Source organism: Manacus candei, unplaced genomic scaffold (assembly GCF_025592945.1).
Source record: "Manacus candei isolate 608988 ecotype Guabito, Panama unplaced genomic scaffold, ASM2559294v1 h1tg000044l, whole genome shotgun sequence".
Lineage (NCBI taxonomy): Eukaryota > Metazoa > Chordata > Aves > Passeriformes > Pipridae > Manacus > Manacus candei.
In genome coordinates, this window is record NW_026138092.1 from 2,961,433 (window position 1) to 2,989,303 (window position 27,871).

The following is a 27,871-nucleotide window of genomic DNA, read 5'->3' on the forward strand; positions in this document are numbered from 1 at the left end:
GTAAATACATACCCAATCAATTTTTAAAACATATTTTACTCTGAGTGCATAGTGATGGTAATGGGAATGGCAAGAATGTCACTGAGATATTCCTGCCCAAATGTCTCCCCGGAGTGGAAGATGTTTTATTGAACTGATATGTGAAACTATCAAGGCAGTCGTTACAAATACAGACACACACAGTTTGTTAGTTACAGCCAGACTCATTTGTAGAACTGATGACTAAATTTATTGCCACTAATAATGTTAAAAACTGATTCTGTAAGGCCAGTACTTCTATAATCCATAAGAGTACAGATCACATGATGAGATTCAACTTATCTTCATATAAGCTTCTGTACAGTGGCTTATAAATACATTTTCCTCTGATAGATAAGGTAATGCTTCAGCAGAATCCTAACTTTTTCCTGAAAATTTATTCAAACAATAATGAAAATCAGGCTGTTATATTAGCCTTGATATTACATGGGTGATTACAGGTGATTTTTTTAGAATCAGACAAGAACACAGAAAAGAAAACCCAGCCCATAAGCCAGTCTGAATGAAAGCAAACCATAGCATTTTGAATTCTCCTGCTCTGTTCCCATGCACAGGAATGTAAGAAACGAAAACATCTGTGAAGTAGGGTGGGAAAGGCTGCTGATCCAACTGCTTAGCATTCAAAGGGCATGAAACAAAGAAGTGAAAAGGGTCTAAACTTTCAGCTTGCATCTGTAGCCCACTTGGTACTGCTCAGTGCTAGGCTGATACAACTTAAACTACAACATTTCAAGGTAATGCAGAGTTCAATTGTATTTTAAGTAGTGAGGGCTCCTCTAGGAATTAGAAGAATCAATTACTGCAGATCAAGCACATCAGACATAACTTTTGTGTGAACCTTTAATTTGAAACCAATAGGTTTTGTCCTCAGTAGAAAAGCATTCACTTTGTAACTTTGACTTTAAACAGTATTTTCTCAGGAAGTTTTTCACTGAGATTCTCTATCACATTGCTATCATACCCTCTCCTTTCAATTCACTGCTTCTGCACATTAGAGTCTGAGTCATGCCTTGGAGTCTTTCACTTTTGAAGCAATGACTGAACTGTAGATATTGCTATTGCAGATTTCTTAAAAATGTTTAAAAAAATTACTAAACAATAAACCTCTACATTGCTTAATTATTCCAGTTTTTCATCCCAGAGACAGCCCAGGGCAAATCTAGATTAGACAACCTCATAGTTTCACTAGTCCATGGCAGGGTTTCGTGCACACAATAAAAATCCAATTTAAATGAGTTGGACCAGCAGTCTTTGCTCAGGAGAGAGGCCAAGGCCTGGGACAGCAGTGTTACAGCAAACTCACAGAACTGGAGAGGTTTCACCAGGTTCTGGTGTATGACATTAGTCCATCACTTTTATGGGCACTGAAATTATTTAGGCTATTTACACATAAGCTAAAATTTTCAGAGGAGGAAGGACAGAAGTTGCTGAAGCACATTGGGAATCTAATCTCCATTTACAGGGACAGAAAGCCACTATTATTAGATGGCCAACTGCATGCAAGATGAATTGTTGTCTGTAGTTGCAGACAGCAGGAACTGTTCATATCATAAATTTATCACACCTCCCAAAGTTCACTCTGAGATAGCCTGGAAAGGAACGAATGGGTGGAGAGACCAAGTTATTAGAAACAATGTTCTCTGCTTAAACCACAATATCTAGATATTAAAGGAATAGTTCTGCTGTGATATTACATTACTTTTAGACATAGAGAGAATATACTGCAAAACCTCAGCCTTCAGTATACGCCCAGCACGTTCCTCTTTTATTTATTACTACAAGCATTTTATAATACTAAGATACCTGCAACACCAGCAATGATGCAGAACTTCATAATCATGTTCAGGAAAAAAAGTGGAAGAGATTTAGATGAATGTTACCAGAAAAATTCTGCTTCTTCAACTCATGCAAACATCCTACAGTCGTGTTCCCAATTCTGCTTCCCAGGTAATTCATGGGAATTCCAGATACTTCAGTAGAAAAAAGAAAATTCAAGAGGCCTAAATTACTCAAGGAACTCTTCCATTTTCAGATGTAATACAGGCTATTTGTTCAAGGAGCTGCTTTGGAAAATGTTTTTCCTTATATTTGTGCCATGTCCACTGATTATAAATAGTAGTTACTGACAATCAAGAAACATGAGCAGGAATAAAACACTGGCAAAACTTAGCTGCCAGCTCTCAAATTTCCTAGAATTAATTGAAACATCTTCCTCTCTTAGAAGAGAGCTCCTGATGCAGCAATCCCATGTAGCAATCCCATCTGTGAACAAATGTGCAACACAATGTCTGACCTCTTGACTGTGGTGGGGGCTGAGCACGTTGAAAAACAGATTAACGATCTGCTGTTCAGACCAGGCTTGGATTTACAGGGATTTGGTGGCTGTGAGAAGAGGGGAAGAAGGTGGTAATGGCTGGCAGAGGAAGCTGTAACACTGTTCAATTCACAGTGCAGGTGAAGGAAAAGCTGCAGCACACAGCAAGCATGGTTTTTTTCCACCTTTCCTGAAATGCAAGTCTGCATCAGGTTCTAGTAATGCCACCTGTAAGGCTCCTAAGCTTACAGTTTACTATGCTGAGCAAGAAGAGTAGCAGCATGCTGTGGACTATTTGCATCTGGTTTTCTTCAGCTAATTTCTTTCCTCTCATGCTATAAGATCACTCATAGCAGCTCAGAAATGTCTAATGAAAAGAGAAGTAGTGCATCTGATTCCAGTCATGCTGTTCTAAGGGAACTAATCGGAGTCGTCATTACCTTAAACACTTCCATTCAGAGTGGGTTTTACGAAGAGCTCAAGAAAAGTAAATGCTGTTTCAAATAGGTAACTCTATATATTAAATCAAATAAATGAATGATAAAGTGCTGGCACTTTTTGGCTGTAATCCTGTTATTGCTTAGAGCCATTTCTAATGCAAATGAAGAATGATGTAGCAGAGCTATTTAGCAATTTTCTTTGATGGGCAATGCTGACTGCTGGGAAGTGGTAAGAAAGCAACTGCTTGAATATGGAGTGCTCCAACATGTCTTGTAATATTCCTTCCCAAATCTAATGATCACCCCTCCCTCCTGCAAAGTGCTATATTTAAACAAGGCTCTGCTGAGTAATACAAGCCTATCTTTGCACAGAGGCCAAGACACAAGAGCTGAGTGGAGTCATACAGGATTTTAGGAAACATGCAATTTCTAGTGAATTCTTTTAAGAAATTCCACTTCTGTCTGCCTATAAAAATCCCAGGTGAGCATGAACTTGCACAGGTAAGAATACACACTTATGCCTTCTGAATGTCAGGGTAGCATGTCAGGGACAATTTGGGAACCCTGACTGAAGGATATCTTCATAGCTCTGCCTCAGCCTTGCAGGATGACACCTGTGTGCAACTTGACAAATGACTCCCTGCATGAATTTTACAATCAGGAAAACTGGGAAACTAAAGTTGGTTTAATGTCCTGCAGTGCTTTAATATCTGTGGATTATATGCATTATGAAATGCTAAATAATATTAATGAAATCTAACCAGTGAAAGAACACTGATTTCAATCTTGGAAGGATGAGCTTGAGAACTGTCCCTCTATTTAATAAAACACTACATAGGGCCAGTAGGAGGTTGTCATCAAGTAAGAGTACACATACAAAATGTGGTAAATTATATGTCTACTGTAAATTCAAGCACAGAAAACTTTTTCAGAGACTGCAAACTATCTGGACAACGTGAAATTGTGCATAAACATCAGCTTAAAAATGTAATAGCATGTTCACTCTTCAGGATATATTTGGGGAATGAATAAGCCACATCTAACCCCAATTTCTTGGGCTTCTTTGATGTCTGTGCCTCAAAAATGTGAGATATGGCACTGACTGGAAAGCCCAAGCCACCAAGATGTGACACTGCTGGCTGCAGCCCAGATTCCAGATGTTCAGACCCAGTAACACAACTTCAGAAGGGGCAAAGTGCTACAGAGAGGTAGCAAGAAAGAAAGACCAGGCTCCCCCCATCTGCACAAGCCATCCCCAACATGGAGAAGAGCCAGCAGTTTCCCAGAGTAGGTGTATTCCTTCACAGAGAGTCCACTTAAGGACACTCAGAGAGACCCAAATGTAGCACAGGTTGCTACACACTTAGGGGGAGGAAAGCTATTTGTACTGGTGTGTCCTAGGTAAAAGTGAGACATTCTGAAGGGAACAGAAACATCAATAAACCCACTTCCACTAGGATAACAGGTCTGGAAAACTTGGCAGATCTTACTGAAGAAAATGGCCAGGAAAAAAAAAAAAGAAACAACAACTCAGAAAGAAGTTTTCCAGTCAGATTGAGCAGGTTTGAAGGATGCTAAGCAGCATTATTACAAGAGTATTTCACTAGGTTTTTGCTCAGACTTTTCCCTCTGAAGAATGACTTCGGAAATGGAGAAGCAGGGCTTGCTGAGATCCATATGTTGCGCTGAGAAGAGATGTAACTCTGAGCATTTTCCGCAAGACTGGGCAGGGCAATCTGTCCTCAAAGGGCATATTTACAGGAAATCATCAAAGATAAATTTGTGGTTTCCATGTTCCTGATTGGGGCAGATGATTGCTACTCCAGGTCCTCAGGTTTCCTGCTGTTTTCAATACTTTGCACTTTAAACTGTCTTACAAATGACTTTGGTCTTTTTTTTTTTTATTTATTAAAAAACACTTCCATCCATTTAACTAGTTGATGCTTTCACAGTCCTTTGAAGTTGTAAAGTACTGCAAATTTAGAAACTGTTCTTAATAATCGTTTGGACAAATGGATCCAGAAAATTGCATATTGATGGAAGGAGTTTATGTTCTTTGCAGTCAAATATTTCCTCACTCGTTTCATGCAAAATTGCTTGGCCAAACAGATTTTCCCAAGGCTCTCTCAATAATGAATGTAACTTTCCTTTGTTTCTGGCTCTTCTCCGAACCCATCAGGAAAGGGTAAAGCATAATGACATAGGTCTGTTGCCTCCTGTAACCCTCTGGGACTGTTTTCTCTAATGCGATTGTTTGAAAATCAGCAGTTTTCTGCCAGGAAATAAAATAAGCCATTTTCCTTCCAAGCAACACTGAAAAACTCTGAACGCCACGGAGCCTGCTCACTCATGCAACATTAATTTTTAAAAGAATCAATTTTGTAATCTTTCAATTATGGTTTATTATAATGATAATAATCACTGTGAAATAAGGTTTTTTTTCCACTGCCAGTGCTGGTGGTTGTCATCAAACCACTTTCAGCAATGCTGAAAACACCTGGACTAATAAACCAGGCATTATTTATTTATGCTTTAGTTTTACTTATTTAGAAATGTATTAAACATCAATTCCCCTAGCAGTTGGTGATGTTACAAAAACTAAAAGCTAACATATTATATCTGTAGCACATAAAGACCTAAAAATCACTGCCAGGCTGGTTATCTTGTACTGTTATAATTGAAAAGCGCTTACAAAAAAACCAGACAAAAACACATGGACCTCACACACACCTCACATCTCCAGAGCTACATACCTGTGTGACAGGGAACATGCATTGTTCATACAGCAGGTCATGCCAGGGCTTAACATTTAACAGCAGGAGCACAACGGGTTTATATTATGCTCACATTTTACAATAAAAAGTTTACAGAAAAATCACTTGGTTTCTGATCAAAATCTGAGCTCCCTGCTGTTTTAATTCCTGTAACCAACAATCATCAATAAATAATCATGCACAGCTTCTACGTCCCACTGTGGTATTTTGTTTTTGTTTTAAGAACTGGATGTACTGAGTTGAGATCTGCAATTCCAGACCAGACTTTTAGGTGTTCTGCTCCAGGATTCAAGTGAATGAGGAAGCACAAGGGCAAGGGCAAGGGCACAGAGGGGAGAGCTGTTCTTCATCAGATAACTTGCAGGTTTGTGAGCTGTTTTAAAAGACGCTGTGCTGAAAACAGGATGTGTGTTGGAGGCAATATGTTTCACAATAAAAGGATAAAAGGCTGAAAGAAGAAAGTTATATAGATGACATAGTCACAATGAGACAGGAAATAAAGGGGGAAAAAATATCCAAAAATATCAGTAAAAAATGTCAGAGAAGGAAAAAAATATTTGAAGGAAAGCAAGAAACATGTAAAATGCAAACAAGTATCCCATTGGAAAGAATGTGGCCAGCAGGTCAAGAGAGGGGATCCTCCCCCTCTACTTGGCCCTAGCAAGGCCACATCCAGAGCACAGTGTCCAGTTCTGGGCTCCTCAGTATAAGAAAGACAAGGAACTACTGGAGAGGGTCCACAAAGATGGTGAGGGGTCTGGAGCACTTCTCTTATGAGGAGAGACTGTGGGAGCTGGGCCAGTTTAGTCTGGAAAAGAGAAGACTGAGAGGGGATCTCATTAATGCATATAAATATCTCAAAGGTGGGTGTCAAGGGGATGGTGCCAGAAGCTTTTCAGTGGTGCTCAGTGACAGGACAAGGAGCAATGGCCATAAACTAAAACACAAGAAGTTTCACCTCAGCATGAGTGGAAGAACTTCTTTACATCAAGGGTGGCAGAGCACAGGAACAGCTGCCCAGGGTGGATGTGGAGCCTCCCTCTCTAGAGACCTTCAAAACCCATCCAGACAAGTTCCTGTGTCACCTGCTCCAGGTGCCCCTGCCTTGGCAGGGGGGTTGGACTGGATGATCTCCAGTGGTCCCTTCCAAACCTAACAATTCTGTGACTCTGTGATTAAAGAGAAGCACAAATGAGGAAGAGTTTGTGACCAAAGCACAGTGACAACATTACAGCCTCTGATTTGAGTTAGCTAATCCAAATGGGAGAGTCTGAGATAGGTGTAAGAGAAGGTAAAAAAGTTGAAATGCTTCCAGAATTGCTTGGGGCCAGGCCTCAAGACTCACAGACAGTGTATGCTTTTGTACTGAGCTTTCCTGGAACCCAAAGAAACACTTGGACAGTAACCAGGCTCTGAACAACCTAAAACCATGTACATTGTGGCTCACAAACTCAACCCATCACTTAGGTCACTGGAACAGAAAATTAAACCCCACCTTTGCAAATACACAAGACCTGTCACCTCAAAGGAGACAATCCAGCACCTGGATGCACCAACCAACTCAGCTGGTCTCCAGCTTCACTCTCTTCTACAGCACCCCCACGCCCTGAGCCTGGAGATGCCTCAGCCTTCCCATCAGCTACGGGCAAGAGCAGTTGGGAATGTGGTGGGAAGTCTACAGTCTCCTCCCCTCGAGAGGAAAAGCTGCTCTACCTGCTTGGTGAGGAGGTCAGACTGCCGTGGTGTCCTGGCAGTGGTGAGGCTGTGCCTGTGGCTCTCCTCACCACCTTGACCTCCCAGCCTGGAGCACTGCCTGGCTGTCCAGGGACAGGACACTGGGCAGTGGAGGAATGGCAGAAGGCCAAGTCATTCATTCATTCATTGAATAAAGAAGTCAAGTAATTTGTTTCTGAAATGCAGGCAATTAACATAAACTAATTAAATATCACACTATTAGACCAAAGACATTTTCTATTGATATCATTTGGTGTAATACCTAGAAAAATCAATGCAATTACATTTTTAATGCCTAATTCATTCGCAACTGCTTAATTCATATCTCTTAATTCTGTTCTGGAGTGAAACGGATTAGATTATATAATTCCCACTTCCAAGAGTTTGACATTTAAAGGTAACATTCAACCAAATCATGTTTAGAAAATATGCAAAGTATTAAAAACTGGAGAACAATCTTACTGGATCTTTAAAAATCAGTGTAGTCGGATCTGGATATAAAACCATGAAAATGTCTCAATTCTAATTACTGTTCCTGCCATTAAGATAATTTGGGAGCTCTATCTATGCATTCCTGAACTAAACACTTTTAACTTAGAGTTCATACATCCCACCATACAAAAGGAGACATTTCTTTGTCAAAGCACTGTTTTTCTATTTGTTCTTGCATGTTCCACCTCTGGATACAATAGAAAAGGAATTTTCTCCTGTGCCTGACAATGCTGCTGGCTTGTAGACAACACTAACACAAAATTGCCACAGATGATAGATAATGTATACATTTGACATTTCTCATTCCTATAAAGAGAGACAGTATCCTACTGACTGACTCAGTGTCAAGCTGCCTTCATTCTTCTAACATTTCAAACCTGAGAAATCTAAATTTATTTTAAAATTTTTGTTCAATGCAGCCGTGTTGCAAATTTGACTTGCTCTGAAAACTTAATTTCAAAAATGTTCTTTGTGAAGACTGCATGTACCATTTGATAAAAAGGAACTTGTAACCAATGGTTTTAAAACAGTCATATTTTGAAGCAGACAGAGAGTGGATACAAACTGTACTGAAGCATGCCAATCTACAATTCTGTGCAAAATGTTCTCTTTACAGGAAGTGCAAAAGGACTGTAAAATGTAGTTAGACATAACCTTTCCTTTTCACTAGCTATTAACTTTATTCAAAGATAAACTAAAGCATAATGAGTCTTTTCATTATCATGTAATTATTATTTTAATGGTTACATTACAAGCAACAGAATACTATACATACTTCCACCTCTCATATTAGTGGGCAATTATTTTGAAACTTTATATTAAAATCTACCCACAAAGACTGATGTATTAATGCCACCGTTTTAGTATAATGATGACCATGGTTTTGAAATCAGTATGAAAGCCTCAGGGAAAAATGTAAAGTATTAACGAAGAAAATATTTATAATATATGCCACTCTCAGGCCTGGTACACAGACCTGAGAAAAAGTTTAAGGAAAACATCTGGAGCTGCTCTAGCTACTGCTATCCTGTAACTGGCCAAATTTATATGACACCAGTGGTTATTATTTAAAAAAAAAAAAAGGGAAACTTTCAAGGGATACAAAATTAAAAACTTGGAAGGGAAACTGGAATAAGCCTTCCTTCAATATATCGTCTTCAAGTACCATCCTAAACCATATCCAGTAACAGTGCCTGAAATACTCTTATTTCCCACCAATAAGCACTGAACTGGCTTTAGTTACTCATCCATTCTTTGCCCACCTTCTAACCAAGCAAACCAGTGTAGCTTGGCAGGAAGTGATTAGACAGATCTAAGCAGTACATGAAGCTTGAAGATATCCTGGGGACATCCAATATAAAGTTAAATGAAGTTTCATATCCTCAAGGCACTCCACGAACAAGACTCAAAATACCCCTAGGGGTGAGAAGGCCCCGGGATGTCATTGCAACTGAGAATCCCTGGCACAATCTGTACAGTGAGGCTGAAATCCAACTCTGTCAAATACTGTGCTTTCTTGGCAGAGGAGGTGAAGGCAATTTAAGACCCTGAAATAAGCCCCAAGGAGTTAAGGACCACTGCTTTCTTCTACTCCAAATACAAAACATATTTCAGCAGTGTCATCACTTATATAAAATCAGAGCAGCATAGAGAGAGAGAGAGAGCAAAAACCCACAGCCACTAAGCTCAGGCAAAGACACAATTCTCTCTTGATAAAAGAAAAAGCAACACATGACAAACACCAATCACATTTCTTAATGGACTAGAGGAAGGTGGGGAAAGAGTGCTAAAAGGGATGGACACACAGTAGGAAAACAAATAATACTTGAAAAAATTGAAACTGAAATTCTTCTTTTAGAGGAATACTGCTTTGCAGATACTCTTCAGACTATTTTCTTTTCCTAATATTTTGGTTGATAGTAAAATTTCAAGGGACTACCGCTAATTTCACGTAGAAGGAAATGTTAGAACATCACCATGTTTGGCTGGAAATAGGTTATAAAGCAGCAGAAATTTGTTCCATTTTGCAGTTCCAGACCACTCCACCCCAAAATTAGCACTGTGTGAAGCTGAAATGCCTTCATGGTGAACGTACAGCATCCAAAAAGCCCTATGGGCATGAATTTCTGCACAGCAATAGCTTCTGCTTTCCCCCAGCGTCCTTTTCTCAGGGAAGGCAAGTTGTAAAAAGGGGATGAATATTCTCTGCCTCACAAAGGCATTTTGAGGCTTAAGTGATAACTGCCATATTTTCAGAAGTACTCTCATGGAAAATGTTTGGAACACTCTTTGGAGACAGGAGAACTAGCAACTCTAATGAATTTTCTTCACAAAAAATTCTGAAACAACATATGGAGAGCAAACTGAACACAGAGCACATATTTCTGACATTTATCTTTGTTTTTATTGTTAAGATAAAAGCATGCTGTTTGTTTTTCAGAATTTCATCTGTTGTCACTTTCTTTCCTTTCTCTGACTTCTTCTACGCTAGTGACATCATCTGCAGCAATTTTCAAATCTTTGCAGCAAATCCTGTGCTTTGAATGTTTTAATGAGTCATGTAGAGAATGTTATTATCCAGGGAGTTTGTCTCCTTTTTGTAATCAGTAGGACCAGAGCAGAGAGGATATGTGTGCTGGGATGACTTACTTTTGAAAACAAAAACAGAGAAAAAGAAGTCTCCAAAGATCAGGATGGGGTACTAACAACAAACCTGCAAAGAACAAACACGGGCAGTAAGAAACCTTTTCTTCTATTGCAATTTGCATGTTTACTGAATACTAACTGCTCAGGTTATGAGATGAGTGGTGCCTCTGGTTCACAGTCCCAACTGCACTGAATGCTACCACAATCAGGAATTGCTTACAAAGTCTTGAAAATAGAACAGCTGAATCTTTGAACACCTGCGTGAAAAAAGTATTCCCCTTCACACCCAAACTAAGCCCCACGCTGGTAATATCTGAGATGTCACACAAACTGTTGGAAGACATAAGATTCAAAATTCATAATAAATCCCCACTGCTACAGTTATGTTTTTCCAGACTGTTACAACTTCCAAAACCCGCTGAAGATGTGAATCTCAGAGAAAAATTGTACATGCTGCTCTTGTGCATGTTACTCTCTAAATGCATGGCTGCCTCACAGTGAAGAGCTCAGAGAACCTGAGTGTCACAGGAGCTGCACAGGACGTAGTCAAGGATTGTTTTCTAAAGGCAGGTTGTAGCACATCCCAACAGCACACCATTTCCTCCAGGAGGTACAGCTGTGAATCTTGAGTTACCTTCAAAGACATGTGCTATAAATCCACATGCACACACACATAGAGAGAGAGATAGATAGATAGATAGATAGATAGATAGATTTGTACAGTTTTGCTGTTCTGAAATTGCAGCCTGAATTCTTTACGTGGGATCCATGACAACAGACACAAAAAAACCCCAATGTATAACATCTGCTTTGTCTTCACATGGGTAATAATAGATATTAAAGATGTGCACAAGCAAGCACCTACAGCGAGTTCCAAATTAACTCAGTGAGTCAGAAAGTTCACTGTCCCCTCCCCGTTTTTCTCACATCTATGTCTGTGAGGTCTCACATAGGCTTGATTAATGGAAAATTAAATTTTCCTTTCTGAATTTGTTTACTAATTTTTCTACAGTTTAAGGCACTTTCAAACAGTTATTCTTTTGCTGTGTTGCCTACCTGTAAAAAGCTTTGAGAAGACAATCTTTGCTAAGTATCACTCAGTAAGATAGTCGAGACTAGTTCTCATACACCTTTTCTTATAAAAGCATTTTCTCATAAGTTTGACTAACTAGCAGCTGGACAGATGTGTAGGAACTCATCTCTATCTGAAGCAAGAAATCACTGTAGTGGTTTATTCCCTGAAGTCTCCTAAAGTTGCTATCCTCACTTGAGCAGCAACTCTATATCACAAACCTCCTGGTGCATCTAATGCAGTTTGAATGTAGTACTGTCTTTTACTAAACACTGTAAATACAGTTCAGTGCAGTTCAGGGAGCTTCCATTAGAAACCCCACAGTTACCAGTAACCAACAGGTATCGTACTAAAGCAATAGCAACATTATATTTATTTTCTAATCTATTTAATATATCTCACAAAAGCACTGCCGTGTCACAACTGGTAGTAAATATAAACTTCAATGGTAATCACTCTGTGGTCTTCAAGACAACTGTTTCAGCTGGTAGCAAGGTAGAGTTAAAAAAAATAGATTAATTTCTTGATTTAAAAAAAAGATTAGTTATATTCCTTCAAAATTTTAAGCTCCTTTAGGAAAATCAAGGTCTGTTTTACACACTGTGATCTGAAAAATCAAAAACGTTGAACTACAGTAGATGATCCAGTAAAGGTCCTACAAACACCAAAGGCTTCATTCAAAATCTGTGCTTCTGCTAATTTTTCCCTCTAAGACTTTTGCCTTTGCAACCATGAAATATCCTCAGCAGCAGCAGCAAAACTGGAAGCACTGCAGTACACAGTGGGAGTCACTGACTGACATCACCCTTTCAAAAGGTGTATGTTCATGGGATGCGACAAAATTCGAAGCAGAATCCCATCTACACAGTGCCAGTGCTCCTTCTGAGAGATATCAGCCACGCTCTCAATCATGAAAGCTGCAGAATATTTAAAGGACAGGATGAAAAAGCTGTGCATGTAATTAGGACCGTGCCAAACATTGTATAAAGATTTAACATATGGCTTGTCAGGAGCAGAAAACAGATTCAGGGTCACTTAAAGAATACATGATAAATTAAAAGCAATAGACGTTGGATAAATTCAAAGATCATGTGAAAATGCTCAATGATAGAGTATGGCCTGATTATATATTTCTTGTCTTAAATCATTAAGTGAAAAGAAATAATTCTATGGGTAAAGTCAGCAATCACCACAGAATCAATAGGTCTCTAAGCCCACACCAATCTATATGCAGCCACAGTTTTATTACAAAATAATAGCTAATATTGATATTTTTTAATAAAGTTTCACTTTACTATGTAATTAGTGTAATGTAGTAGGAGCTGTATTTCTTAACAGAAGTGCTGTGCTTTGTACAGCATTTGCTGGCCTGTTAATAAAGAAGAGACTTCTTCTATTGAGTTCCATCTGCCTAATAGAGAAAAATGTTCATCTTAATTAGGAAAATCTTCATAAAGAATATAAATGCAGTTACTAATGGGCTGCAGGGAATCAATGTAGGACGCTCAGGAACAACTGGTGTTTTACCAGGAAATGGAAGAGTGAATATAAACCCCAAAAGAGTTGTTGGCCGTCTGGTGATTGACCACAAATAGCAATAGATGTTGGGCTTTTAAGTGTTTTATAATGAAAAATCTATTTATTTCATTAAGGTTTCATGCTTTAGACCCTTGTTTTTTCAGGTAATAAAGCAGTCTGTGACAATGAAACTATTTAAACCCTCTATGAATTAAGATCGACAAATTCATTAGCATTTTTTGAAGGAATTACTTTATAAAAAGAAAGAATGGAAGTGCCAAGCAATGGTTCAAGAAAGATCCATTATCAAGTACCTGAAAAATGGTCCCTATATGAAACACATATTTTTTGGTTTGCTGTGATGCTCAAGGACAGTTGAGAATATTTTGCTGACTTTATTGGTGCAGCAGTAGATACCACATCACCATGATAAAGACTATAGCAAAATGTAAACTACAATTCATTTTTGTCCTTAAAAATATTTCAACGGGCATTATACATTTCCTCTGTCAGTCTGAAGTTTCCTTCCAAGAGTTCTGTCATTTAAAACCAACGATATTCCTTAGTTCTTCTACTCATCTCCCAGAAATTCTATTTTCTTTTCTGAAAAAGTACATTAATACAAAGCACTGATGGGATGTACTTCCCAAGTGCCACAATCTAACTCTGAGCCAGGCTCAGTGTCAATGTTCACAGCTTCCCAATTAAAAACTGCTTTCTGCAAATTTTAACTAACACTAGCCAAGATTTCATATTTCCTCTGAATAGTTTTGATAGGGAAACCAATATGTATAAGTAAGTGAGTGCACAAGTGAAAATATCATTACTATAATATTTCATTTAAGCCAACAAGCAGAAAGATGGCATAAAACTCTGATGTTCTGGATACTGACAGCTTTACTACCTCAATTCACAGAGAATATCACCAAACAATAGAAGTTGCAGCTACTTGAGCCTCAGAGAATGTAATTTCATTTATTCATTTTACTGACATTTTTGCTAGACTATAGCTTCATGTAGATTAGTCAGACACATGAAAAACCACATATTAGCTAAGGTGAAACTGTGATGACTGCAGTTGTCTTCACAGTGTCAATCCAAAGTTTAGATTAATATAATTTGCTAGCTCTAAATGACAGAGATAAAATATAGATCTCGTATATCACCAAAGCACTAAATAATTAGTGAGCAGATCTGAGTAAAATAGCAGGTTGAGCACACCCCCAAATTTTGAATCTTGACACAGAAGTCAGCGATCAGAATGATCCATCTTTCTGTTTGAATGATAAAACAGCTTCCTCACAACCTAACACAACCCAGCACCATCTGGCATGAACAGAGGAAACTAAGAACAATCTGAAGAGAAGCACAAAAGCAATTTAGTTTCTTCAGAATTGTCCATGATATTTACAAAAGTCTTTCAGAAACAGCCATTTGACTGCAAATGTGGCTCGGAGAACCTGCCTCTTGTAGGCAAGTGTGTGTAGCCAATAATCTCAAAAAAACCATTGTTGAATTGAACTGAATTGTTTGGGTATGGGATGGGTGTTGTCAGAGTTAAGAGTGTGTGGGGAAAGTCAGCTGTCTACCAAACTGGCTGGTTTTCAGAACATTATCTCACATCTCCTAACAGGAACTTTAGGAGCTCAGAACACATCTCCTCAGCAGAGCTCAGCAAGCTGATGCCTTAAGGTCCATCTGGTTTTTTTCTGGTTTTCTAATTTTTATAAGCTTAATAAGTAGTTATATAGTAGAAGTAGATTTAGAAGCAGCAGCATTTATTCCTTTACCCTTAGCATAGTAACTACACACATTTCCCAACCTTATCACCCCATTCCATGCTCCCCATATCAATTATCCCCTGAATTCCAGTAGAAATGTTTAGTCTCTTGTCAAGGTAGGCCTATTTTGTTTAGAGAACACTTGTACCTTGGCCTAAACTGCAAAAGTACAGTCAAGAACTGGGTGAATATATGCCCCCTGTACTCTGAAGAAGATTGTGATTGATGAAAAGGGGGTCTTGAAAAGCCCCTGGCCCCAATTCCCAAGGGGTGGGATGGGGGTGGATCAGGGTAAAAGCCACAGGGTGGAAACATCTGGGATTGGACAGGCGATATCATAAACTGTGACATCTGTGCAAAGGGACATGTAATCTTTATGCCCAGGCACAAATAAAAACCCTTTCCTTATCTCACCGCCAAAACTAATTTGCCTCAGAGTTTTTTTCTCCCTGAATTTTCTTTAGGCAACAAAGCTCTTTTTTGCTAGTTACCTACAAGAAGAGTGACTACAAACACCAAGTTGAGCTGTGCTTTGAGCAGTAACAGAACACTCGGTACTGGCTGGGTTTTTGGGGCTCAGTGTCCTCCACATGCAGCAGGGCAGGAGTGGTCTGATCTCACAGTCAGCCCCGAGAGGGGACGTGGAGCTGAGCCACCAGAGGCCCTGCTCGGAGGCACAGGGCTGAGTGGTCAGCCTGAGACGTCTGTAGTATAAACACAAATGGAGTCTGCAGTCCAGATAACATTAGACTGCTTCACTGATATGAGCACAGATTTATTTTAGCATTGCTTTTTGAAAGTGACTTTTAACGCAGACTGTTTTCTAAATGATCCTTAAAAGAAACTCCTTTCCTTCTCATCACCTTCACCTAAGGCAATAACATCCAGTAGCATTGATCTATTTGCTGCTAGTTTTCATTAATTTTACCCTCCCTAAGGGTGGTGCAGCTTTGGTGCCAGCTAATTAAAACCTATTTAGGGATGCTCAGTGCACTTTATCAGACCAGAATTAGCTTTGCTGCTTTAATGAAGACTACAGTTTTCTCTGTTATTACCAATTAAATGTTATTATACCATATTGAATTATATTTGTAATGCATGGCAAAGATATAGATGGCTTTAGAACCACTTATCTCAATTGAGGTACATACAAAGGTGCCACATTTAGGAATTATCTAATATTTCTTGAAATCCTTTCACTTGAGTCAATATATATAATACAACAAAACATTTGTGAAGAACTGGAAGAAGCTGCCAGCTTTATGCTCCCTCTAGGGAAGTACCAAGTAAAATGCATTAATGAAAAATTTTGAATGTCTGGTAATGAATATTATTTATGTACAACAATTATTCAAAGTGGATGAGCATTCACCACCTTGAACTCAAAAGCTTCACTAACAAAGACTCTCAGAAAGAACATGTGTCCCCCACATTTCTAATGTGCATGCAAGGTTAACTATCCAGCATGGATAGCCCATATCAGAGGGTATTTTGTACTGCTGTAGAATTAAAAAAATGCTTCGTAACAAAATACACAACCTTGTTTGTTGGAAGTTATTTAGAGGCAATTCTTGTTTCTTCCATGCATCAGCAATAAACCATTGGTCAATACCAAAGCTGTGGGATTGTGAACCTGCACCCAGTGAAGTCAGGAATAAACTTCCCTCTGCAGGACCAGAGCTTTTCTGCAGTAGAGAAGCGACCGCAGCACATACCTGTCAGCTGCTTCTCACAACACCCTTTAAAAAGTTCAGCACTACAAGGATGAAACTACTGAGAAGTCCCACTCATTACCTAAAAAGATTGCACTTCAAAGAGTAGAAACAGAAAGCTCATTAAAGCTCGACAGACTAGAAATCTGTTGCAATCTCAATATGCCTTAGTACTATACACTGTATTTAAAGACAGTATTTTAGGATTAAACTAAAATAGATGTGGTTGCAATCCACTCAGTACATTTTAAAATATGAGTTGAAATTGGCTTCCTTCCAGAATTTTTGCTGGGAACATGCTGAAACAGACCTCTGTTCAATCTAATATTCCAAACAAAGGTTGGTGTTTCTCTGAGGAGCCAAAGGAATATTTGGCTGAGGAACCTGAGTTTGCCTCAGCATCACAATAGCCTGGCACAACGCACAAAACTATTTTCATCGCCCACAAATCTCTTGTGTTCTCCATTTACTGCTGCCACAAATGCCACATCCGTCTAATAACCTCATGACCCTCCCTAGAAACAGCAGACAGGTCCTGCAAATTGAAGATGTTACAGAAAATGAAACAGTTTCCAAACTGAGGTCCCCAATTAGCAGGGAACCGCAGGATGTTTTCTTGAGATACAGAAGGTGTTGGCTGGTGACACACCAATCATTTCCCTTGTTTCTGGCTGACGAGAGAACTAAATGATGTTAAAGACATCACTAAGTATTTGATGTGGAAAAGCAGGACTAAAAATGAAAGTTGCAGTAGATACAAGGATTTTATCTGGTTGCCACTGTGAGAACTGGTGGGTTTTTCACAGTGTCAAAGGGATGCACACTCCATGTGATGTGGGCCATGAGGCAGGCTCTTAAAAATTTACCACTGTTCACAAGGTGAAGCTTAAGGAGAAAGGACACGGGCCACTTTGACTTTAGGCTGCTTAAGAACTAAGTTATAAGCACTGGGAGAAGCGAAGTTCAATCTGCTTTTGACATGAAAAGAAGCATTTGTATTGTGTTAATTGCGTAACTATAAAGCCTGAGATGTGTTAATTTGTTGAAGAGGAGTGGATTAGGCTGGAGATGAGGATACTTTGACATTGAATGATGAGATTTTTTTCAAAGGAAAAATAGGAGATTTTTGTCAAGGGCTGGTCTCACAATAAGGATTTTGATAAAGTATTGTAAAGTCGCTGTGACCTGACTGACTCATAAATATAAACAAATTTATTTTTAGCAGTGTAGTAATGTGCCCATGATCATATTTATCTTGATTAATATGTAAACAGGACGACTTGGATTATTAAAGGTCAATTTTGAAGAATGGATCTTGTGTATTTCCTCTATTAGCCTCTTCATCAGTTTGTTCAATTAAACTAAAGAAGCCATGATAACCTTGACAACTTTATGACATATATATGAGCTCCCTCTGACTCCAGAATCACAGCAGTAACACGTGCACATGGTGAAGAAGATGAGGGGCAGGATCTTCCCTATGTTTCAAAGTTTAAAAAATAGGAAAAATCAACTGTAACCAAATTTCGACAGTTTAATAACAAAGTGAAACAAGTTTGAGAGAACAAGTTCTTCTACTTTAAAAGGCGTCAAAAGTTCAGATTGCATTTAACTGTTTGTGAATATCTATATTTTTAATTTGGTCAGAATAGCTGCAGTCCTTTACAACCTCAAATTCATGATGCGCAAATTCAAAAATAAATATTAAGACACAGCAGTGATCTGAAAACTCCTTCCCAGTTAACTCAAGTGAGTGTGTGTGACAGGTGTTCTTCCCTGTCAAAACACAGATAATCTGAATTTTTGCAGCTCGGTTGCAAACTCCTGCTCTTTGTGGTCTTAATTCCACAAATCCAATTTCTACCTTGACCATGCCAGCCAATACAGGGGCCCTCACACTTCCATCCCTTACAGCCTCCACTTGAGCAGCGTAAATGCAAATTCTTGGACATGGAAAATAGAATTTCAGTATAATTCTGGTAAAAACCTAAATCTATTACAGTATCACTGATAATCCATTTTCACCAAGAAAGAGAAATAATGCATGACCCCGAGGTCGGCGTTTGAAGAAAAGCTACAGCGACTCTCAACTGAGAAGAAAATACAATATCCAGAATTATCCCAAGGTTGCGTATTTGGAAATGCTGTTTGTGTCGGATTATCCTCTTCAAATAAAATGTCAACTTAATCAATAGTAAATTGAGCTGAAAACAACGCACAGCTTTGAAAACGTTTCAGGAAGATATCCAATATTTTTGGGACTCAAGCCAACAGAAATGGAACGAACAGAAGGTAGCGTAGGTGGGGTAAATGGGGCCTAGCTGCTGCCTCATCAAGTGCTTATAACAGTCAAAACCATATAACAATCCATTAAAAATGTATCTGGGGACTCACTTAGTAGCTGGCATCCGGCATGGCCTTTTCTCATGTATCTTTTGTCAAACGCTGTAACTGTTCTTCACACTGAGGACTTACCGGTCTTTCCCTGTCTCCCTCTTGAACACCGCGTCGCAGTAACTCATGCGCTTTTCCGTCGTCACGTAGATTTTGGCACTGGGGTAGCTGTCAACAGTTTTCTTCAGCATGTTGTACACGATGCCATTCCCATCCTTCCTCATGTTTCGAAAAGGTCCCCAGATCACATAAACGGTGCTGTTGGTTTCTTTGAAAAAGTACTCGGGGTTCTTGAGCAGGAGAGGCACGCTCGTGTGAGAGACCACTCTGATGGTTGTCCTTTTCCCAACATCTTCCTCGTAGCCCTTTGTGGGAGCGTTGTTCATTCTCCATATGCAGGAGGACTTGTCTATCTCAGTCCCCACCTTCTGGCCAGCCATCTGTCCCGAGTTTGAAACAATGGCACAGAGGTTACAGTCAAGCTGTAGAGGCTGGAAGACAGGAAACAAAAATACATGGCAAGTTTTTCTCTGTGAAACATGAAGACTGAAAATTCAGTTAACAGAAAGGCAGGTACAGTACAACAAATTGATAGCAACGCTCCTCTTTCAAAAAAAAAACAAAAACAAACGCCAAACCCACAATCCCCATGTGGTAGAGCTGCTAGAAAACTCTACCACTACAAAGCTCTGAATGCAAACCTTTCTAGTGAAATAGGCAGATCCAATCTTTGCCTTTGTTCTCCACCTTGAAAAGTCAACTATACAAATAATCATTCCTTTTTCCCTCTAAATGTTACTCTTTCCACTAAAAAACCCGAGGAAATAAAGGAGCAGCAGAAAACAATACTCAGATCAATGTCTTGTCTTTTAACAAGGTGTTGTCAACAATAGGGAAAAAAAGACTGAAAAAGTAATGCTGGAAATTTAACTGTACACTGACTGTGTTTCCGTGTCTGAATGAATAGTTCCAAAATTTGTGACAGAAGTCAAAAGATTTACATGTATATCTAAAAAGCAATCTTGCATTATGGAAATCCTGCAGTTGGAAAGGACATGTAGACAGAGAAATACGCTGCTCTCTCCAGAGTGTGGTTATGACCCATGAAAAATGAGAGGCAGATGGACCGGTGACACATGAACTAGGAACTTAATCCTCGGAAAACTGAAGTCAAAGACAGTATTTCCTGACCATGTTCTAGGGTGCTATTTCTCCAGAATAAATTGAAAATAGGAAAAAATTATCTAATAGAGATATAGGGACTTATCTGATGTTCCATTTGTCAAAGTATAAAGAGTAATTTTTTTTTTTTAGTTCTTTGATACCAGCAGGCTAAAAGGAAATGCCCTGTATTTAAATTGGATTGTATGAAAAGTTCAGTCAGAAATCTAAATCAAATGAAAACTAAATCCATCAAAAAAACCCACAGAAGATCATTCAGGCCAGAGGTCACCTACAATTTTTTGTATGGTCACAGACTTGATCCTCTGTCATACTCGCAGCTGGGAGCCAGTGAATTCAGTTTAATACTTTTTAGGAATAATTCCCTTCACGTTCTTCGAACATTTAGTCTGACAGAATCCTGCGTGCTTTTCTGATCAGACTTGTGGTTATTTCTCTTCACAATCACACCTCATTTAGCTGATGTGGATGAATATCCTGGCTACATTTGACCGCCATAACCTTAGGACGTGGTTGCTGACAAAACATCAAATTCTTTGATAAGGGGACGTAATATAAGGACAGGAGATAAACATCTGAAGTGACTCAAACTGTAACAGTTAAAATATCTTCGGGTGACAAATATTGTACTGAACTAAGATGCATCCTGCAAGACTTCTGCAATAAACCTCACAATTTCAAAGCTTTGATTTCCTTATTGTAATTGATTCGATTTCTCCATGTGAATGCTTCATGAAAACATTCTTTCCTCATTTCATCAACAGCTAAAGATTCCTGATAGCATGCAAAAGGATTGGCAATGTTTCCTTTACAGAACACCATGCAGGTTTTTTTAGCTGTTGTAGTTTTAGAGGGCTGTCCTGCACAGTTCTCTGACAGCAGGGATGAAATCCCAGGAGATGCAGCTGAACACAAGAGTCTTTCTGTTTACTGCTTAGTTACAGACATTCTCTCTAAGATACATTATGAGGACATGGCTGGGTGACCTAAACAAATCCATGAGCATAACTCATATCCTAACATGAAGTGAATTGGTAAAGTCCCAGTAGATTAATTTATAGGTTTCAGGGTGAACTTTCAAACTAACAAATGCTGAATATGAAACTGTTAGATAGGAGAAGCCAATTTGGTCAAGAATCCAGTTCCATTCAAATTTGTCTCAATCTCAGCGCTGGTTTGCTTTTTTTTTTCCAGAAAAATTCTTCCTTCTCCATTACAATGGAGCTGCTCTCTTAAATTTGGAATTATTCGATTTTCTGACCTTAGTTAGAAATGCACTGCACATTTTCTATTCACTGAGTCTAACTGTTCTGCTCGAATAAACTGAGTACACTCACTCCTGCAATTGTCTCCCCTGGTTTTCTAGCTCTTTTGTTGTGATTCATTTATCTTGTTCCAATTTATAAAGTGCTTTCATAATACTGAATGCCTGCACTAGGTCAACATACAGTCTGTTCTTCTTCAACAGAGGCAGAGGCTTACCCCCTTCCAGCCCTATCTCAGAATAAATATCTTTTACAATGTAGAGAGATTTTACATGTCCCAATATGCATATTTCCCAACAGATCCCAGAGAGAGTTAGGAGACTGACTGGCACCCGTGACAGACATTCCACTGACTCCAGAATCACTCACTGACTTCATCATCTTTTTGCATCATCTTCCTCAACATATGAGAAAACACACAACGATATTCTTTCACTGAACTCCTTGTGGACACAGGCCAGCAGCTGGTGGCATTGGTTTGAGTCTCATGGACAAAAGGGGCAGTTCCACTAATCCACAAAAATCCACATACAATAACTTTCTCATTTTCCTCATTTAACACGACATTCCTGTTTGTTACTACAACCCAGCTCAGTTATGGCTGTCATATCACCTTTAAGACTCAAAAACTTCTCAAATGTAGCTACTCTGTCAGGTGGCTCCCCCAGGAGCCATTCAGGCACAGGAATTTTGGTGCCTGAGGGGCTGGATAGGTGAAGTCCCTGGGTAGATGCTGGTGCTGCTTCTGTTACTGAACTAGGACACAGTTGACAGCTCCCTATGATCCTTGAGGAGCTGGAGTGATGTGCTGTTGTTCCCCCTCACCTCATACTCCGGAGTTCTACATACCTCAGACCCTTTTCCCATATGTAAATTTTTGGCAGCCAGGTTGCCCATGATAGCCCTAATCTGCATGAAAAACTACCACTTTTCAATTTAACTTGCTGTATTGTTTGCATTAATGATGAACAGAAGCAGAGAGACAATTCTTACACAGAATGCAGAGAGAAGGAAACTGGAAAAATAGAGAAAATGTGCCTTCTTGGTGATCTGTTCTGCAATTAACAGCAACTGTTTAGAGGTGTCTGCATCACAAACACCAGGGCAGCAATTAAACACTAACTCAGCAGCAGCCTTATCAGATAAACCAAAAATGGGTCTGGCAGACAGTCCAGGCTGCCCTCTCATCTGTAGAGATGGTTTGGCAGCAACAGGATTGATACAGATTGGCAGGACCCCATGGAAACCTGTGCTGTTCTGTTTATGGTCTCTGGGCCGAGAATGTCAATTCAGGGCTTAACTTTCACAAGATCTTTATTCGCTTGCATCACAGATATATGAGTTAAAGAAAAAAAAAACATAGGAAACCATTCACCTTTTGCTCTCTTTTCATGTACTTAGACATTATTTCACCTCTACACACCACAGAGCTATTATTGCTGCTAAAAAATTATACATTTTGTTGCTGACCAGGAGGATGTAGATAGAAGTCCTCGGTAGAGCAGCTGGGCATGATTCTGACAAATTGTCCCATCTTTTGCCTGAATGAGACATTGTAACTGTTGAGGAAAGCTTACATTTTAATCAGTAAAGAAAATGAAATGTCTGACCTTTCCATTTCCTGTGCAAGCTTTTAGACAATAGAAAAGATAATTAAAACTGTGAATTAGAACTTACAAAACAGTGCCATTTTTCTAGCAAAGAGAAATAGCTGTGTAATAAAGGTCACTTATCAAATAGTTCTAGTTATTAAATCTTTGCATTTAGTAATGAAGTGGCTTCACAGAATCAAAGGTCAAATCATTAAATAACAAAATCAGCCAGAATTAGAAAAGGTCACAAGCAAATCTAACTTAAGTAGGTCACAAAACATGATTCTCTTCTACGTAGGATTTCAATATTTGGAAAATTGCTTACTTGCCCAGTTTGAAACAACTCCCCCACCATTTCAAATGTCTCCACCAAGAGATCGAAATTCCAGCTACAGGACCATTTGTTCGGGCGGGTTTCCCCATGGCACAGATCCTGGATCACCAAGTTTCTCCACCACAGACCTGCAGGTCTGCTGAAATCCCACGCTGAAGCCCCTCAGGCCAGGTCTCTCAACCACTTGGCCAAGACTTCACCCAAGTCAGTGGAGTTCAATAAAACAATGTCCTGACAGACCAGCTCCAGTCTCAGCAGAGACTGTCAGATTTACTCTTCAGCTGGACCAAATCCAGCTCAGGACCTATGCAGATGGAGTTCCACCAATAAAAGCTTAATTTCTCCTGTGACTTCTTAGCACTGTAGGCCAGTGGCGCACCAGAGAGCTCACTCCAACCACCAACTCTGTTTCATTCTGAATCCCACAACTAATTACACAGAGAGTTAGGAAACTCAGACTAAACTTTCCCAATTGTTACTTTAACAATATCATTGTAATTTTGTAAATTGGACGCAATGCCCATTCACTACATAATGAGGCAATTATTAGCAGCTTGCCACATATTAATTTGCTCCTTTAATGTTGAAACAAATGAGATCTTTTCTTATAATCATCCTATTTGAGTGAATTCTAACAAAGCCGATTGAACAAAGCTCCAGAGAGACTTTCTTTATTTCAGTGCCATTTATTCTTCCACTCTTCTTGGATGTCTTTGGAGTTTTAGAGGATACAACATTTATAATGATGTCAATAGGGAATAGATTTTGCCTTTATTCTTCTTGATGTTCTTCTGAGGTCTTTGAAATGAAAGGTACAAGAGAGGCATTAACCGTCTGGCGTTGTTTTTATTGCTTTTCTCTACTTTACAAGCAAAAAATGTATTTTAATTTTTCCTGTGTTTCAGTGATTAAACAAGCTGGTTTTATCTACACTTACTCACTTTCTTCAGACCCCTGACTGGGAGAAAAGACTTGCCAGGTTTCTCCAACACAAAATTCAGCACATTTAAAGAAAAGAAAGATAGTGCTTGTATGTTCACCCAGCAAGAGCTATCAATTTAATATGGCACTGTATATAAATCACCTTATATTACTAACATCAAGCAGTAAAAATAAAAATGATAAAAAACCACAGTTTTATGACCCTGAGTTTGTGGTTGTTCCCCTTTCCCTTCTATGGTAGTATTGTGGGGGTTTTTATCTTCAGCGGTTGATTTTGGTCCTAGCCCTCAGCTTCACATCCCAGCAAACATCTCTGTCTTCATAAAATTTAATGTTAAGATTTCATAAAGATTTTAACATTTTGACATTATTTTGAAATAAGCACTACATCAACATGCATCCCATTTCCAAATAAATAGAATATGATGTGTCTCTTCATAAGACTGTTCCTGAGACTCAAGCGCTTGGGATATTTTATTTAGATGAATGTCACTGATATGTACATGACTGCTGGCAGGAAGTTTTTATTTAAACTGAATGAATTGGAAGGGAATGCATAGAAGGCACTTAATGGGACTAATCCTACAGTAAGAGACTGAATAAATAACCATGGTTGAAATTCTTTCTATATACACTGATTCAGTTGTTACAGAACTGCTGTTTCATTTGCAGCTCCTTAAAGGGGCTGTACCAGCCTTTTGCTTGAGCAAGTATCTTATGGATTCCTGATGTCAGTGCTGAAGAGAAAGAAGAACAAAGAAAGCTCAGACTTTGGGCAGAGGTTGAAACTTGCATGCCAGAGTCGCCTACCCCATGTAAACTTTCAAGCAGCAAGTGTATTTTTAAAACAGTTTAGTTCTCCTTCTCATGGAAAGGAAAAAAAAAACAACCCAAACGCCACAAACTCAAACCTTCCAAACACGAATCACAGTGCAAAGTGATGCAGTGTCATCTTTCTCACTCTTAAGACAGCTCCAGACAACTCCATGCCAGCTCCCACCTCTTTCCAGATACAGCAGAGCAAATGCTCACTGCTACTGGGGACAGTACAGGCAGCTTTGAAATAAAGCAAGAATCAAGTACACCTCATGCTATTGAGAGCTGAAAAATGAATGCCTCAAATATAAGTGAGAAAACTCTGAGTAGAAACAGAGTCAAATATATAACCTATAAAGAACAAGCTCTTTTTATGTATTTTCTTCTATTCTAATATAAGGCAAAAATCAAAAAGTTAAAGATAACACCCCTCATGACAATCCCATAAAACAAAATTTGAGTAAAACTAGTTCCACCTTCATCAAAATATTTTAATTTTCTATTTTTCAAAAATAACATTTAAATAATTTTCTAAAATGGAATTAAAATGCTCCTTCAATTGAACACTTTTCTGTATTATGAAAAGGTGAAAGAATGATAGTTCACATTAACAGAACAGTTCCTTTCATTTTTTCAGTCTTCCTAACTTCCAGCTGAAACTTTACAAAACCTGACAACTCTCAAATGAGCCTACACCAGTATTTTCTTCTGGAATAATAAACTGTGGAAAGACTCCTGATAGTCCTATTGGTAAAAAAAAAAAAAAAGACTTAAAAATAGAAAGGTGGCAGGGAGTAAATTAAGAACATGAGAAGTTGCTCTGTCTCTACATGGAGGGTTAACGGAGGAAGGGAGCTGCCAAATTCAGTGCTTCAAGTACAACAGAAGGACCCAGGCAAGGCAGAGCACTGGAGGAGGGATGGTCAACAGGGACTTTGGGCACTGAGAGAGCGGCAGGTGAAGAAAGTTTTGCCCTAAGGCATTTCCTGTCCTGTGTGTGCCCTTTCAGTCAATAGAAGATGCTCTTATTAACAGGAATATGTCACTAAAGGAGGAAGAAATTAACTGAAACAGGATACCAAAAGAGAAGAGAGGGATAGAAAACACTTCAGAAAACCTATGAAAAGGTAGAATCCAGCTTAGTGTTTAAAAGACACACATGTAAGGGGAAGGAGGAGTTGAGAAAAAGTGAAATACTGATATATAGCCAGGAAGATAAACCAAGAGGTTTGGGAAAGAAATCTAGCAAAAGAGAAGAACCAAAACACCTAAACATGCTTGTTAAGTTATAACTGTTGTGAAGAAAGCTTCATCAGACATGTTAATCAGATAACTCAGGATTAGGTAGAGGGAATAGCTTTTTTCATTGACACTGCAACTGCCCAAGCAGAAGACAGATGCAAATGGATACTTCATTCCTGGATTTAATACTATAGTTTGTAGGTAACTGGAAACCCTGACATCTGTGGGCACAGAGATGTCTACAGTTTCAGATCCACTGAATATTCTTTGGCACATAAAAGCAGAGTATTCTTTGGCATATAAAAAAAACCCAGCATAAAAATACAAGTACACCCAGGAACATATGTGGAAATGCTCACATCAAACACTGTTGAGGATTGAATTGTTATGGAAGAGGAGACAAACCCCATCATGCACACCCCATACAGCAAGGTCACAAGGTAGGAACTAAAACAGCATTCACTCTGAAAAACAGTCTGTGAAAAAATTAATTTCACAGCTGTTCAAAATGGGAAACCAAACTAACTACACTAGTTCTAGAGTATTCCTAATTTCATCCCAGAGGTTTAGTTGACGACCATAAATAACCAGAGTGTTTGTGACACTCCATCTATTACCCATTTACAAATATACAGGCTTTAAATATCATGACTGTGTAATAGTTCAAAAGCTGGGAATTCTTCCAACCAAATACTGCTTGCTGAATGCTCAATCCAATAAATCATTTATCTTGACATCCACCACATTGCTCACTTGCCCTCGTTACCACATGATGACTCTTGAATTCTGAGCACAAAAGTTACTGGAAAAACAAAATATAAACCAGACACTGTCCATCAAACATCATACACAACTCAGAGCACAACACAATCACCTGATTGTGGCATCCCTTCTAGCATTCCATTGCAAAACTGTATTTGCAAGAGTATATTTACTACCAGCAAAACACATCCCTTGATTCAGCAAGTTATCAGTATCATAATGTTTAGTTTTACTTTATCTTCTGAAATTCTATGTTTATACTGCATTTCTTTTCTGGTTTTTGCATTTGGCAATAAGATAAAAATAGTTTCTTCTCTATACAGTCATATTTGCTCGGCAAACAATACGAAACGCAAGGAGGTAAAATGTCACTTACAACTCAAGGAGACATAAAAGGGAGGAATGTCCTGTTAACACATGGGCTGAATCTCAGTACAAAAGGGCAAAACCAATTTCTTACATCCAATAACGTGTGTGGCAGCAGAGCAGAGGTAACATGCAACACGTAATCCTTCCTTACAGAGTGGACTTCAGAGTGACATCCTTGAAAGCAACCAAGGCCAAAAGGCCTCTCTCCACAAAAACTGCTTTTAATTTGCAAGTAATAATAAGCATCTGTGCAAAAAAAATTAACAAGAATTCTCACTATGAAGCTGCCTACCATAAGACTATTTCTAAAGAATTCTCTGTCACGTACGCAAAACATCGATTACTCCAACCACTGACTTTAATTTGTATTTATTATAGATACCCACAGATGGCGGTAAAGTATATAATGCATACAGCAGATTTGTTCCAAGTTTGCTTTCTCTAATAACCT

At 38.8% G+C, this 27,871-nt stretch overlaps 1 protein-coding gene across 2 annotated transcripts in view; it reads right to left on the minus strand.

The window, feature by feature from the left end:
- The window catches only part of ST6GALNAC3 (ST6 N-acetylgalactosaminide alpha-2,6-sialyltransferase 3), a 214,734-nt gene that overhangs the window by 53,524 nt on the left and 133,339 nt on the right, over positions 1-27,871 (minus strand). The window contains exons 3-4 of one of the 2 annotated variants that reach the window (XM_051796106.1): positions 18,998-19,407; positions 9,975-10,506 (exon numbers count right to left, since the gene is read on the minus strand). In XM_051796106.1, the coding sequence (XP_051652066.1) occupies positions 10,482-10,506; positions 18,998-19,407 (435 nt within the window). In that variant the 3' untranslated portion in view covers positions 9,975-10,481. Of the gene's footprint in view, positions 1-9,974; positions 10,507-18,997; positions 19,408-27,871 lie in introns of those variants that run through there. The other variant, XM_051796105.1, reaches the window with a different exon arrangement.